At 36.7% G+C, this 16289-nt stretch overlaps 2 protein-coding genes across 2 annotated transcripts; both read right to left on the bottom strand.

The window, feature by feature from the left end:
* Positions 1-259: 259 nt before the first annotated feature.
* Positions 260-2791, bottom strand: jagn1a (jagunal homolog 1a). The gene is made up of 3 exons (XM_056465225.1): positions 2689-2791; positions 1285-1390; positions 260-1198 (listed from the first exon to the last, which is right to left on the bottom strand). Exons 2-3 carry the CDS (start codon positions 1371-1373, stop codon positions 736-738), a joined length of 552 nt encoding a protein of 183 aa, XP_056321200.1. The 5' UTR covers positions 1374-1390; positions 2689-2791; the 3' UTR covers positions 260-735.
* Positions 2792-4164: 1373 nt separating this feature from the next.
* Positions 4165-15857, bottom strand: col8a1a (collagen, type VIII, alpha 1a). The gene is made up of 3 exons (XM_056465763.1): positions 15731-15857; positions 7433-7649; positions 4165-7187 (listed from the first exon to the last, which is right to left on the bottom strand). The coding sequence occupies exons 2-3, from the start codon at positions 7644-7646 to the stop codon at positions 5266-5268; spliced, it is 2136 nt and encodes a 711-aa protein (XP_056321738.1). The 5' UTR covers positions 7647-7649; positions 15731-15857; the 3' UTR covers positions 4165-5265.
* Between the last annotated feature and the right edge of the window lie 432 nt (positions 15858-16289).

Here is a 16289-nt window from a genome sequence, read left to right as displayed (position 1 = left end):
GTTGAACCTGCATTAAAAAAAAGAATCACATTCAAGATGTTCACCCTGATGATAATAAAGGAAAGATAAATCCCCACTGATAATGCAAGCTAAAACTACACAGAGAAGCCTGACACTGTTAGATAAGTTGGCGGTTGATTCCGCTGTTGCGACCCCTCATTAATAAAGGGACTAAGCTGCAAAGAAAATGAATGAATGAATACATACACTGCAATTAAATATCTAAAGTTTTTTTTATTATTATTTATAAAGTGTAACAAATGAATTGTATGGCTCTGTATAGACACACCATAAACTGCAAACCTTCTGAATCTGAGGTAACAATTTGCAATGTAACAAAATGTTAGGTTTTAAATGAAATCTTAAAACATTTATAATGCAAAGTGAACATAATGTAAATATAAGACAATATATGTAAAATGCATCAAATGAACTGGCTTACAGTTATATATGAAGAGTTCAATGCAAAAATCTCTAAGTGTGATCTTACATCTCCTAAAATTCGACATTTTCTCGAGATCCTGTGTTTATGTTCAGTTATATCACTTTAAAGGCAATGAAAAGAAATTAAATGACAGAACCTACACAAGGATGTCTTGGAGAAAGTCTAATTTTAGAAGCAAATTTCAGATGTAACTTATCAGCTTTTAATTATAAAACATTATAAATGGCTCCATGCATTATACAGTAGCAACCGAGACGTAAATATCGAGGGGAATAATTTCAGTAATGTTTTTATTTCTTCTTCTTCTCTAGCGTTGAGTTGAACCAGGCATCTAGAAGCTTCTTGCTGTAGTAGATCTGCCATGCGTGCACTTGAATAGCAATCACCATGACTAGATACATCACAGAAACAGCAGAGAAGCCGAAGATGAACCTGTAGGCTTTTCCATGTCGGTACAGCTGCTGGGCCAGAGGAAACATTTCCATTGCCCCGAAAATCAAGGGTGCTACAGAGAACAATCCAGCACTGATCATGGAGATCACCAGGTAGCTGATGTTGTTTTTCGGCATGGCCAGCGCTCCAATAAACGAGGGCACGAGACTCAAAAGATACGGATACTCCCACTGATAGGGCATGGCCACCAGGTCATGAGACACCAGATTGAGATGACTAACAGCCACTTGAGCTGCCACCAGTATCCATATGAGGAAATGCACTACGGTGAGCTTCTTTATCTCAGATTTTGATGAAGCACTGAAAGACAGGATTGGTGATGATGAGAGATTGGTAATGTTATTGGTCATGTTAGATTGCAGGGATGGTTTGATGGTTATAGTTACCTCATCTGATAGTGAGATGCCACTTTCTCTCTGTGTTTGAAATCACTGCCATCAGTCCCTGCAGCTCTTGGCCCTGCACGTGATGCCATTGCCAATATTCAGATGACTGGAACACCATGCAAATATATGCAGAAAAATAGATAGATTTAACCGTGTCACAAGTTGTCACTGTTCGAAAATAAATGAAAGTGCGACTATGAAAAAAACTTTACCTTAATGATTTAACTTTATCTTATCAGTCTAGACATAGAAATATATAGACTAGATATTAATAATACAGCTATTGAGAAAATAAGAGACCATTCGAAAATGATTGTGTTAGAGTGTATGTGTATTCATACTGCTCAAAAAAATAAAGGGAACACTTTAACAGCACAATGTAACTCCAAGTGTTCCAAGTTGAGCAATATAGATGGATGGACGGACGGACAGACGGAAGGACAGACGTATGTACATCCATGCATACATAGACAGACAGATAGATATACACAGACAGGCAGGCGGGTGGGCGGACGGAGTGACAGAGAAGATAGATAGACAGATAGACAAACAGACAGACAGACGTACATACATACATACATACATACATACATACATACATACATGCATACATACATAGACAGACAGACAGATATACACAGACAGGCAGGCTGACAGACGGACGGACGGACTGACAGACAGACAGACATGCATACATGCATACATACATACATACGTAGATAGATAGCTAGATAGATAGACAGACAGACAAACAGACAGACAGACAGACGGACGGACAGACTGAGAAGATAGACAGACAGACAGACAGACAGACAGACGTACATACATACGTCTAGACAGACAGATAGATGGATGGATGGATGGATGGATACAAAGATGGATAGATAGATGGATAGATAGATAGATAGATAGATAGATAGATAGATAGATAGATAGATAGATAGATAGATAGATAGATAGATAGATAGATAGATAGATAGATAGATAGATAAAAAGATGGATGGATAGATAGATGGATAGAAAGAAAGTTGGGATAGATGGATGGATGGATAGATAGATAGATATTAAAATGTTTCAAATCTAAATTTTACCTTAAATCTAAATCCAGTATAGCCGTATATACATATATCTGTAGCAGCCTACTTTAGCTAAGTTTACCAATTTCACGTTCACATATACATCTAAAGTGAAAGACAATAATATCTGTTTTGTCCATATAGGAAATACAGACATTAGAGTATTGCTGGCCAACTCAAAAACATATAGACACATCTTGCCTGCCGGTTTCCGGATGAGGGATAAACTAAACTGACCGTTCAAAAGACGAAATTAACAGACGTAACACTGTACACACCGACAACTGTTTTTCATGCAATGCGTCTTTAAATCGGCAATATAACCTACCGTATGTCTTGATAAAACGCGTCCGAAAGCGACAGCGAGTACACAAGATGAGGAAATGTTAACACAAAGGCTTTTTATCAATGAAAGGCAGTGATATGTTGATCATGCGCACAAGAGAGGCAGTAAAGGATCTCTCCGCCCCTCCGCACGCATTGATTTGACAGCAGCATCTCTTTCTGCGCATCCTCAGCATCACCGAGCACTGAGCAGGATGTAGGGGATTGTCTCATGAATATTAATTAGGTTCTCGACGGCCATTCTGTGGAAAGCGGATGTAATGTAACATCTGCCGTAATGCCTGTCTGGATTATTAATATTAATTCGGTCACGTGACTGGACTGATCCAAAGAGAGTCTATCAAGGAACGTCAGAATGATAGGCTAAACTGAATTTTCATAGAGCAAGCTATCGCCATTACCAGACAGTTTTTTCCTCGCAAAAATATTGGGTAAGTCATTTAAATATAGTTACAATGTGCAATAAGATATTAATGAATATGGAAAATATGCAACATAACTTATACAATCTTTGTGCTTCTTTTTGACGATCTTCTGTGACAAACACCAGGTAACACAATTGTGGTGTATTGCATTAATAATTACTATATTACAGCTATTATTAATATGACTAGTGTCTGTTTAATATCATACAATTATTACAGTTTTTTAAATAGTTTTTATTTACTATTATATTAAATGAGCAGCCATAACAGTTCACATTAAAACTATCTTAGTATTTGTAAATGGTTAGTGTGATTTCACCAAGTAGGACATGTTCCTGAATCAACATCTGTGTTTATTCTGGAACAACATTCCAAACAGCCAATCAGATTTAAGGGATACATTTACAGTTTATATTACGCTTAGGCGTACAGTTAGGGTGATGTGCTTCTGCCTCATTGTCAACCAGCTATCAAGCCACTCTGATTTAGGTAATCATTAACAGTAGGGTTAGATTTTTGGGGTAGGGATGAGGTATAGATTATGTTTTTGAACAGGAATGTTCCAGGATCAACGTAGATGTTGGCAAAATCACACATGCCATATTCATACATAGTAGAAAATCTTTTTTTATGGTAGAAAATCTGATTGTAGGGCGTCATGGTGGAGCAGTGGGTAGCACGATCACCTCACAGCAAGAAGGTCGCTGGTTTGAGCCTCAGTTGGCATCTCTGTGTGGAGCTTGCATGTTCTCCCCGTGATTGCGTGGGTTTTCTCCGGGTGCTCCGGTTTCCCCCACAAGTCCAAAGACATGTGGTATAGCTGAATTGGGTAAGCTAAATTGTCTATAATGTATGTGTGTGAATGAGTGTGTATGAGTGTTTCCCAGTGATGGGTTGCAGCTAGAAGGGCAGCTGTGTAGAACATATGCTGGATAAGTTGAAAAGAAACGAATAAATGAAAATCTGATTGTTAAAAATAAATATGTTAATGTAATTGTTACAAAATTAAGACAAAAGAATGCGACTGTCATGTATTTAAGGATGTAAATCATCTTTATTTACAAAAACAGACAAAAAACTAAGCAAATAAAAAAAGAAACATGTTGGGGGCCATGAGTGATTCACAAACTTGACTGGATTAGACAATTTCAGCACCATTGTTGAAAGTGAGCAACATATAAAAGAAAGGTTATTACACAATCAGTAGTTCATAAAGAAAATACATGACAGAAAAAGCCATTCTGAGTAGAATGGTATCTATGGAAGTGACATGATATATGATTGGTGTAATTTAAGTTAAAATGATCCTTTTTATGACAGTTCGTTGCAGAAATAGAGGTGGTTTTTAAATAAATTGGTAGTTTAAAGCTTGTCTTTTTGAGGGGAGGTGTTTAAGCTAAAAAATCTATCACACACACACACACAGTACACACAGTACACATACACACGCACGCACGCACGCACACACACACACACACACACACACACACACACACACACACACACACACACACACACACACACACACACACTCAGGCACGCTCACACACACACACAGGCATACAAATTTGGTTGCAGTTCCCATAGCGCTTGCATTACATTATGTGTGCAAAACGTTTACATATAAAACATTGATAAAGAAACAATCAGATATGTCATGTTTTTGAAAAATCAAATGGCTTTTCTCATCTCATTCAAAACAAATACATTAGTTATCATGCAAATGTCACAAAGACATTAAATAGTTTTCTAAACATTTTAAAGCATGGATACTCATGTTGGATACCATCAATTAAGCAAATACATAAATACATTACAAAAACAATCCATTTTGTAAAATTGTGTTCAGTCTGCTTAAATGCAGTGTTGAATTGATTATTCTTACTACAATCTGTGAGAGTCATTGTGCAGTGTATCTTTATAGACACAGTACTCTGTCATTTAGCTTCGCATATACCCACACAGTCTGTAGATATTGACTGATATTATTGGAATCTTTAAATGAGCTTTCTCAAGTCTTCTTTCATTCATGTGAGCACATACTTAAAAATTCAGACATTTTTTAAAAGTCAAACATTTTAATGTCAGTCCTTTCTTCTTTATATCTCCTTCAAATTCTTACTTATTCTTGCTTTTTACATTGGGTAAAGTAAAAACCCAGAGAAAGAGGAGTGGACAAATTGTCCTGCATAAAATCCAGCCGCCTGGTCAGATGGTAATTGTAAATAGACTGTGTCTCCTGGTTGTAAAGGAATCACAGCACTCCCAGACGCTTGATCAAGGAATCCCTTCTTGTACTCATCATATGTATACATAACCGGTTCTCCATTTCTGTAGAGCCCAACCCATACGTTTGCACCCTTGCAGTGCACATGATATGCAAAGTAGTAAACACCTGGGAGGTCACAGGTGAAAACACCTGTCTGAGGGTTGTAATTCTGACGCCCATTGTACAATAGTTTGTCGAGCACTATTGGTGTGCCAACAGGAGGGAATGGTGCGGTCAGCTTGGCAGTGAAAGCAGGCATCTCCAGGCCATTGGCACCCATCATATCACCCTCACCTGCATATTTCCCTTTCTTGTAGCCAGCTTTCACACCATCAAGGGCAGGGCCCATCTCAGGAAGAACACCCATTAGATCAGGGGAAGGAGCGGGGCCTGGCGGCCCAGGAGGCCCTGGTGGACCTTGAATTCCTGGCTGACCTGGTGATCCATTTGGGCCAGGTGGACCTGGAGGACCAACTGGACCCTGGATTCCAGGGCTGCCTTCACCAGGTTGACCAGCTTGACCTGGTGGACCAACTTCTCCTTTTGGCCCAGGAGGTCCAGGTGGCCCAAGTGATCCTCCTGGTCCTGCAAGTCCTGGAATGCCTGTGGGACCCCGTGGTCCTTCAGGACCAGGTTGACCAGTTTCTCCTTTAAGACCAGGTAGGCCAGATTGACCTGGGGGACCAGGTAGACCATTGCTGCCACCTTCTCCTTTGAGACCAATAGGTCCTTGCGGTCCTCTTGGCCCAGGTTCTCCATCTTCTCCTGGTTGTCCTGGTTGTCCAGGAATTCCTGGAGGACCTGTTTGCCCAATAGGTCCCGGATCTCCCTTGGCTCCTCCTGCACCTCTCTCTCCTTTAAGTCCAGGTGAACCAACTTCACCTGGTGCTCCTATTGGTCCTGAAGGGCCTGGAAGGCCAGTTTGACCAGGGGGACCCATCATGCCTGGTTGGCCCATATGACCTTTTTCTCCTTTTGGTCCTTGCGGACCAGGAAGCCCTCCCATTCCTCTGTCACCCTTTGGGCCAGGATATCCAGGTTTGCCAAATCCAGGTAGCCCAGGTTTTCCAGGTAACCCTGGTGGTCCATGTAATCCTTTGTGGCCAGGTGTACCTGGCTGGCCTGGTAATCCTTTTTCTCCTGGACTTCCAATACCAGGTGCCCCTTGTGGACCCTGTGGGCCCTTTTCCCCAGGTGGACCCTCTGGTCCTGGCTCGCCAGGCTCTCCAGGTTTCCCCGGCACACCAGCTGGACCCGGTATGCCAGGAAGGCCAGTCTTACCCACCCCTGGCAATCCAGCTGGCCCTCGAAGTCCAGGTGGCCCAGCGGGCCCTTTGGGTCCTTGTGGGCCTGGTTGTCCAAATCCTCTGTCTCCTTTAGGTCCAGGTAACCCTGGGAGACCAGGAAAACCTTTATGTCCTGGCTCCCCTTTATTCCCTGGCTGTCCTGGTAATCCTTGTCCACCAGGCTTTCCTATTCCTGGCAAGCCAGGGGGTCCTGGAGGGCCAGGTGGTCCGATGATGCCTGGTTGTCCATCTTCACCTCTGGGTCCTTGTTCACCTGGTTGTCCAGGTTGCCCAATCTCTCCTGCTTTACCAGGCATACCTGACATTCCTGGCTTACCAATTCCAGGATATCCTGGAGGACCAGGAGGTCCTGGCTTTCCAGGAGGGCCTTGGATACCATTGCCTTGAGGCCCAGGGGGTCCTTGGGGCCCAGGAGGACCAACAGGCCCTTGAGCTCCAGGCTGTCCTTGAACACCCTGCTCACCTCTAGGAATGGTCTCACCTATGTAAGGGAAAACCAAATTCAGGACAAGGTATAAAAATATATGTCATTATAGGAATTGAATAACAACCAAATAAATTTACAAATGAGAAAAATAAATGCATAGGTAATGAATGTGTGTATTATATATAGTACTGACTAAGTATATCCATACCTTGTTGTCTAATGTGAAATAAGAGCAAGCAAACTATATAAATGTATACTATATACAACATGCTAAGTGCTAAATATAGAAGTGCTCATACCTTTGTTATCCTTGCCTTTGTTAAGGTGCATTGGTAGATCTTTTCTGTAGTGTGGATATGGCATGTGTGGCATTTCCTTTCCCATGCCCATGTGCATCTGTGGTAAGGGTTGATGTTGCTGAGGATGTGACTTGTGTGGATAATATCCACCTCCAAAAGCTAATGGCAATAGAGCCAGTTGCACCAAAGCTACTAGGAAAGCAGCCATGGCCATGGCCTGTAAAAACAAATAAAAAAATTAAACAACCAATTAATAATCAGCAAGAAAATCTATTTACTATCCAAAAAAAAAAAGAGAAGTGATACATCAACAAGTGCTAATCAAAAAGTTGACTGCTTAATAATCGTAAATCAAGTAAACGAATCACAATTTATGAAGGTTTAATACAAATAACTCACAACATTTAAATAAAGGACCTAAATGTAATGTACAGAACAATACTAACAGCTTTAATTAATTTTAATAACAGCCCACTTAATCACCTGATAAGAAATAAAAGTTACAACATTAAACTAGCAAGATGCTTATTGAGAGCATGTTGTATGAGCACAGGGGTTATCTGACTACAGGGTGTGATTTTCTTTTTACACATCCACATTTAATCACATTTATTGATTACTTAAATCAACTCTAAAGGATTAATTCAGTAACATGAGACCCAAAAGGTGAAGAATGCAATGACTACTGCTAAGGTATCAAGAAAATAAGTGTGTTGTTGGGTACAGTGAGATTTGAGAAAAACATGAATATATATGGATTATGATGAATAATCTAAATTAATGTATTGAACGTTTCCAAATCTTGAAAACCAACGATTTAGCTTAAAATGTTTAATGTTGCTAAAAACAAACATCTTTGAAAAACATTTACAATCCTTCCCAAATGGTATATTGAACTTTAATGAACAATATAACAATGAATTTGAGTGTTATCATCACCTTCAACAATTATGCAATCCTCAATCCAAAATGTAATCTATACACTTAAATGTAACACTTAAATGTACACTTAAACCTTTAAACTGCCTTTCTTTCTACTAACAGCATGTCAAAAACAGGAAGCAAGATACCCCTTACAGGAATTTCACACTTCCAAAACTGTCCAGGGAAGTTCTCGGTAACTAGAAAGAAATTTTCAGCAATTCACCTTTCACACTGCAGGAATCCCAGACAGCAAACAGTGCATTTTCATGCATGTGTACATTGCTTTACTTTTACTTTTTATTTCTTAATTTTTTTTCATGTGGCTTGTCTTTTGTTAAATAACCAAATACATGTTTAACTATACAGTACTTGATCCTTTCATTTTACAGAACAAAAATACCGGCTATGAAGTGAATGAAGCAAGAATTGTATTATGATGACGGAAGTGACAGAGTTGACCTTTGGCTTTTTCTCGGGCTGCTGAGAATCACACAGATATGTTATAGGCCCTCTAGGTTTTCCACTCTTTGCAATGTAGAGATATAGTTTCTGGCCGTAGACCAATCAGAATGTCATAAAACATTCTTGAGTTGATTTAGCATCATGTACTGCGATGCTAATAATAGCATCCACTACAAAACAAAAGCCTGTCAGAAGATTTGACAGCATTAATTAAATGTTATGGAAAAAGGCATGTCGTTTCATCAAATAGTTTTTGTAAATTAATTTTCAAACTAAATCACATTCTCATATGTGACATTTTGTGAAATTAGTATTTGTCAGTCAGTCAGTCCGCAGAGATGTCATTCTGATGAGTAATGGTAAATCTAGGGATCATACACTCAAAAAATTACACTTGCTATCATGGTGGGGATTTCAGTGATGGCTAAAGTCATCTTAAAACACTGGAAAACGCCCAAAATTCCAAAGTTAAAAGAATGGGTTAATATAATGACTAAAATAGGCTTCGTATGAAAGTTTACTTTACAAATTACATGATAAGGACAATGCAGGGGTCCCTGTGGTTATCCCAGTATGGGAAGACTTTTGGTCTTATGTGACAATGCCTTGTAACACAATTTTAAATTACTCACCAGGTTCTTTTTATAATATTGTACTTTTGTCCATAGTAGCCACTGTATCCATCCTGGCTTTATATTTAGTAGGCCTACCAGTGATCATTTGTAATATGTGTTTGTATTAATTTGTCATGAACCAGAAGAAAACAATAAAAAAACTTGAATTAAAAAAGTGCATTTGCTGTTTGTTCAAACTACTTAATTAAAATGAGCTGAAACAACACAGCTCTTCAGTTCTTTTTTGAGACAACTTAATTGTTTTATGTTCATTCCACTTAAATTTAAAATTTATATTAAAAATACAAAAAATTAAGAAGCTAACTTAATTCCTTCATGTTGCCCCAACACAAAACTTTTGTGTGGAACCCAAGATTTTTTTTACAGTGTATTCCAGTTACATCTAAAACTCTTCAGACTTTTCAAACGACTTCATATTTTTACAATATGTCAAATGAGGAGTTTAATTTACCCACCAAAAAATAGAGCAATCAATGTGTAAATGTTACAGGAAAATTTGTTTTATTATTAGTCTGGCATAACCGCAATGACTAGAACAATTTATATAATAGCAGCATAATACCATAACACTTGATTTTAGATTAAACTCCTCAATGCCATTCAAAGGGAGTCAGTATGGTTTTTAAAAAAAAATATTATTCTATTCAGCAATAGTGAGGTAAACTGATGAAAAAATGCCAATAAAGACATTTACAATGTTATTTTTTTAAACAATATTTAAACTTCAAATAAATGTAATATCTGAACGTTGTATTCATCAAATAATCCTAAAAGATTTATTTGAGAAATGTTTTTTTTACATAAAAAATTCTATAGTTTTCAACATTGATGATAATAATAGATGTTCCATACACACCAAATCAGCATATTCAAACATTTTCTCAAAATTTCATAAAAAACTGCAGTAAAATTGTAAAAAAATTTCTGCTTTGCCACCACATAATTAAATATTTTAAATTGTAACATGACATTACTACGGCTTCACGGTGGCTCAGTGGTTAGCACTGTTGCCTCACAGCAAGAATGTCGCTGGTGTGAGCCTCGGCTGGGTCAGTTGGCATTTCTGTGTGGAGTTTGCATGGATATTTCCCAGTGAATGGTTGCAGATGAAAGGGCATTCGCTGTGTAAAAAACATATGCTAGATAAATTGGCGGGTCATTCTGCTGTGGCGACCCCAGATTAATAAAGAGACTAAGCCGAAAAAAAATGAATAAATGGATGAATGATTGAATATTACTACACTGTAAAAAATCCTGGTTCCCTTAAATTTCTAAGCTGAATCAAATTTTCCTTGAGTCTTTTGAACTTATATATTGTTAAACTGACTTAAAACAGCTTGTGTAACTTATAAAATTAAGTTAGGACATGCTTAACTTAGTTTAGTAAGTTACAATGATCTAAAAACATATGCTGTCAGGACTAATTGATCACAGAATTTTTACAGTGTACTTGTAATTTATTTTTAATCAAATGAATGAGTCTTTGGAAAACTGTAATATTATCATCATCTTTCACTACTATACAAACTTCTCACATCTACTTCAAACTATCAATTTAAGATTTGACAACAAGGATTACTCAGGTGGCTAAAATTATCCTAAACAGGACCTCTGACCCTAGTAAAAATGAAAGTCCTCCATGCTATTTGTGAAATGCTCTCCTGGAATTTCATTGAATACATGAACGCCTCTGCAAATAAGTCTAGTTAAACACTCACATTCGGCCTCTCACTGAGAAACCCAGATGGCCGACACAACTTCAAGCAATCCCTTCCTTGCTCTTGTCTGCTTATAAACCCTCATTCACCCCCGTCCTTTCTTTCGTTAGGTCTCTCACACCCTTTTTCTCCCATCTTTACAGAGCAGTGCATTGACAAAAGAAACGCATAAATCATCAACGACAACGCTTTTATTCTGGCTCTCTGTGGGAAGAGATGGAGGGGTGATTCTTGGTGCAAATCAAGGCAGGTTGTGATACAGTGACGTCAGTAGATTTCAGAAGAAGTTGATTAATGTACAACTGAAGTCACAATTATTAGCCCCCCTTTGATTTGTTTCTTTTTTAAATATTACCCAAATTATGTTTAACAGAGCAAGGAAATTTTCACAGTATGTCTGATTATATTTTTTTTCTGGAGAAAGTATTATTTGTTTTATGTCAGCTAGAATAAAAGCAGTTTTAATTTTATTTAAAAACATTTTAAGGTCAAAATTATTAGCCCCTTTAAGCTATATTTTTTCGATAGTCTACAGAACAAACCATCATACAAAAATCTGCCTGATTACCCTAACCTGCCTAGTTAACCTAATTAACCTTTAAATGTAACTTTAAGCTGTATAGAAGTGTCTTAAAAAATATCTAGTCAAATATTATTTACTGCCATCATGGCAAAGATAAAAGAAATCAGTTATTAGAAATGAGTTATTAAAACTATTATGTTTAGAAATGTGTTGAGAAAATCTTCTCTCTGTTAAACAGAAAATGTGGGAAAAAATAAACAGGGGCTAATAATTCAGGAGGGCTAATAATTCTGACTTCAACTGTATATGTTGGTTGGCAGAAAATGGAATTGTTTATGGGTCAAAGAATCAATGTTTATACATGTGACTTTATACACATAAAACGTATAATAAATTCAAGTGAAGGTATTATTTATGTAAATAAAATGATGGATGATAAAATAATGTTTCATTGTCAATAAGCATATTTATGTAAAAATGAAACAACATTCTGACCTGTACTTGATATATAAAATTTACAATGACAATTAATTACACAGTAAAAAGTGATTAGTTGACTTTACTTAAAAAATATGCTGCTTTTAAAAAGATTAGTTGACCTTACTTGAGTGATTAAACCTGCTATCCTAAACTGCACTTTAAAACAATGATTTTTGTTGCTTGCTCAAACTACTTATTTAAAATAAGCTGGAACAACACAATTCTTGAGTTGTTTTGGGGACAACTTAATTGTTTTATGTTCAATCCACTTAAATTTGTAAAAACAATTAAGTTAACTTAATCAATTTGTGTCAGGAGAACATAAAGAAATGGTGTGAAAGCCAGCATTTTTACAGTGTATGTGCATAATTATAAATATTGAGTTAAGTCAACTTAACAGTTCTAAGCTACAATGGGTTTACTGATTTTTTAAAGTAAAGTCAGCTTGACTTTTAAGGCAATGAGTTTACTCACTTTTTCAAGTGAGTCGGTTTTTGCAGTGTAGTATTTTAGTGCTGCTGTGTAATTCTTCAGGGGTGAATGGATGTCATGAAATGATTCTTGATCTAAATATGGCGACATGATTCTGTCTTCTGTAAATCATGGTAAATATTATTATTTTCTTTCACTCAGAATATAACAAAATTAATCAGGACACTTTCTACATCAGGAATAAAAGTAACATTAAATCTTCTGTATTACATTTGTATAATCACTAATCCTTGAAAACCTATTTAAAGGCAATCAAACCCTTATACACGAATTACCAATTTGCGTTCAATCATTTTTAAGAGGTATAAGATGGCAGGTTTGTATAAGAGATCAGAAATTAGCACAGTTATAAAAAGTTATTTGTTTTCCAGTGAATGTCTCAATGTCAAAATCTTCTTTTATCTTTTTTTCTGATGAGGCAGACAGCTTATTTTGTGCACTGGGAATCAGAGCTCCCAGCCCGTCTGTGAAACAAACAGGTCTTTTTTTTGAGGTACAACAGGGTCTTCATTCTCTCTGAGCATCTGTTGGGTCATTTAGAAGCATTTTTAACAGCTGAGTGTTAATAAGAGTGAGAAACACAGCAAGGATCTGCTAGCCTCAAACTGCATGTGTATGTGGAGAGAGAGAGAGAATCTATCTATCTATCTCTCTATCTATCTCTCTATCTCTCTATCTCTCTATCTCTCTATCTCTCTATCTATCTATCTATCTATCTATCTATCTATCTATCTATCTATCTAATTTAGAGGATTATTGTGTATCAAAATGCTCAAAATGCTGAAGCTGGATTGTTTTGAAATAAAGATTAAATAATGTCAACTGTAGTGAACAACATTCAGTTTTTCCTTTTATGATATGTATTATGATTATTTTTGATTGCTTTAAGGTGACTTTTTACCTGGTTTAAACGTGTTTTTGTAAGAATTGCAGTGAGATTTTGAGTTGATAATAATTAGTTCAGTCATAAAAAATGTTTTATATATAAAAATATATTATTTATAAATATATCTAGTCTACAAAATTAGATCAATTTGACCACTGGCTGAATTGATTGAACCATGAACGTAAATCTGTAGTCAAATTCAAAAACATTTCTCTAAAACATTTTATTTTCTCCAGGGTACTGCATTTTGTAACATCAAAGACCTTCAGTTGACAAAAACGAATACATTTATAAATATCACTAAGCATTAAAACAGCAATGACATTCCACATTAATTCAGGTTGTAATATGTTTGTCCAGACTTCCAGAATTGACAGTTAGTAAATATCAAAGGTTATTATGAAGACATTTTTTTCATAATCATTGTGATATATCACAAGTGTAGTAAAATGAATACTTATTTCTTTTTTGGGCTTGTTGATTTGGAAATCCTGTTGAAACTGTGATTGTTTTTACATGACATTAACATGGCTATTGAATATTTGGTATACAGTCAAAGCAAAATGATGAACATGAAAAGATATTAAGAAGAATCAAGAAATGAAAATATCTTTTTGTTAATAACATGAAATCAGGAAATCCTTGAAAGGCAACTTTAATATGCATTTTGGGATTTGACTGCATAACACACATGCAAGAGCACTGAAAATATGAAAGCAAGGAACATTTATGATAACCGACTAACCTAGCAAGTTCTTCGCATTATTTTGTGTATTGTAATATCCAAATGTTAGTGAGAAGAGGAGAAAAAACTACTGATATCAGCCTGCATATGCATAGGCAGATTTAACCAATAAGCAAAGTAAGTGACTGCTTAGGGCCCCAGGAAATCTGAGGGCCCCCAAATAAATACCTAGAAGTATAAATTGTACCTATAAATTATATATGGCATTGTTTTCAATCATATTTTGTACGGTGAGGGTCTAAAAATTTTAATTTAAATGTAATTATTACATCTGCGCAAATGTGCCCCCCACCCTCAAAATTGGACCGGTCCAGCAGTTAAATCAGTAAAGATTTAGTTATAAAATGAAATAGTTTATTTATTATTTTAGTTGTGAATTTATTTAAAGAAAACAAATCTTTTCAAAAGTTTTACAAGATGTTACAAGACGCTTTACATGCTATTATTATTTTGTATTAAGATAAAATGTAGAAAAAGAGATCAAGTGGTTTAAAAAAAAAAAAAAAAAACAGGAAAATATATAAAAAAAGAAAGCACAAAATGTGCATTTTAAAAGCTTTTGGGCCCCATGGCTGGAATTACTTAGAGCCCCAAAATCACTAAATCCGGCCCTGTGCATATGTGATGGACATTGGTTATGAAGGCTCATTTGAAGGCCTCTTGAGTAAAATATCCTCCTATCTACAAAAAGACCTGATCAGGAAGCAATGCACCCTGTTTTACAGAACACAGCAGAATTTGAGACACAACACTAGATCATTTTTAAATACTGATTCTGACAGGTCAGCACTTTAAGTGGTCTGTCTGACAATAGTTTATTAATGAAACTACTAACAGAAGCATGCTAAAACTAAATATCCCAAATATGCCCGGTTCCTATTTGCTCAGCAACTCAAAAGTCTCACTTGCAGAGCTAAACTGATTGACTGACAGCCACACTGTTTATTTCCACACATGAATGTTAAAACAAAGACAGCCTGCCTTTACAAGTCTCGTCTCATTGTGCCTCTAATGGACGTCTGCTTTATATTCCTCTCACAACTTAGAGTTAAACTAACAGTTCACTATCAGATACACACTATCTCAATCACACGCGCATGCAAAGACACCATATGGCTGGCACCAGGAGGGGGAGCTAACACTTTATCCCAGAAAATTGCCCACAAAACTTGTTAAAGCAGAAATAAGCATTAGAAAATCTGGATATACTCTAAAGTTGTCTGTATACATTTTATACACATTCATAAATGCACCACATAAACCACCCATGAATAATCAAGCATGCTAAACATTGCCTTACACACACACACACACACACACACAAACACAAGGTAATTTCTGTTCATTCATCACTTACACTTGCAGACACTTAGATAAAAAAAACACATTGTGATGAATGAAATGATAAAGTGTAATAAAGTGTATCTGCTTACCTTTCCTCTGAATGGCCGTAGGAGAAGATAATCTCAAGGATTGGTGAGCTCACTCTCAGAAAGACCCCGAAAACACACACCTTGACCGACTGACCAATGTAAACTGGACATAAACAGGCAGAAGACTCCAGACGACCACCTTTTATCCACAGCAGGGCGGAGCCAGAGAGCAGGGGAGGGAGAACACGCACATGCACACACTCACAGAGAGAGAGAGAGATAGAGACTAGTACAGTATATGGATGAAGATGTGACAGTATAAAGGTACAGTGTTTTCAGAGTGGATCCCATACCGAGATTTGTTTGATTTTCCAAAACCACTGTCTAGTGATGGCAGCTGTGGTACAAGATGTCTAAGGGCTTTCCTGTTTACTGATTAGTCATCATCACATTCTCAACCGAGGTAGAACTGCACTGTTAGGGTCACAGCTGGAAATTTATAACATCACTGACGCAAAATGTGGGGAAAATAACATTCCTCTTAGGATAAGTTTGAGTGCATTGGCATAAATAATCCACAAAAATGAACTGAAGTTATAATAATCAGATTAATTAATAT

The sequence above is a fragment of the Danio aesculapii genome, chromosome 9 (assembly GCF_903798145.1).
Source record: "Danio aesculapii chromosome 9, fDanAes4.1, whole genome shotgun sequence".
In the NCBI taxonomy this organism is placed as follows: Eukaryota; Metazoa; Chordata; class Actinopteri; order Cypriniformes; family Danionidae; genus Danio; species Danio aesculapii.
The sequence above is the reverse complement of the archived record's forward strand: the minus strand, read 5'-3'. Positions and strand labels throughout refer to the sequence as shown.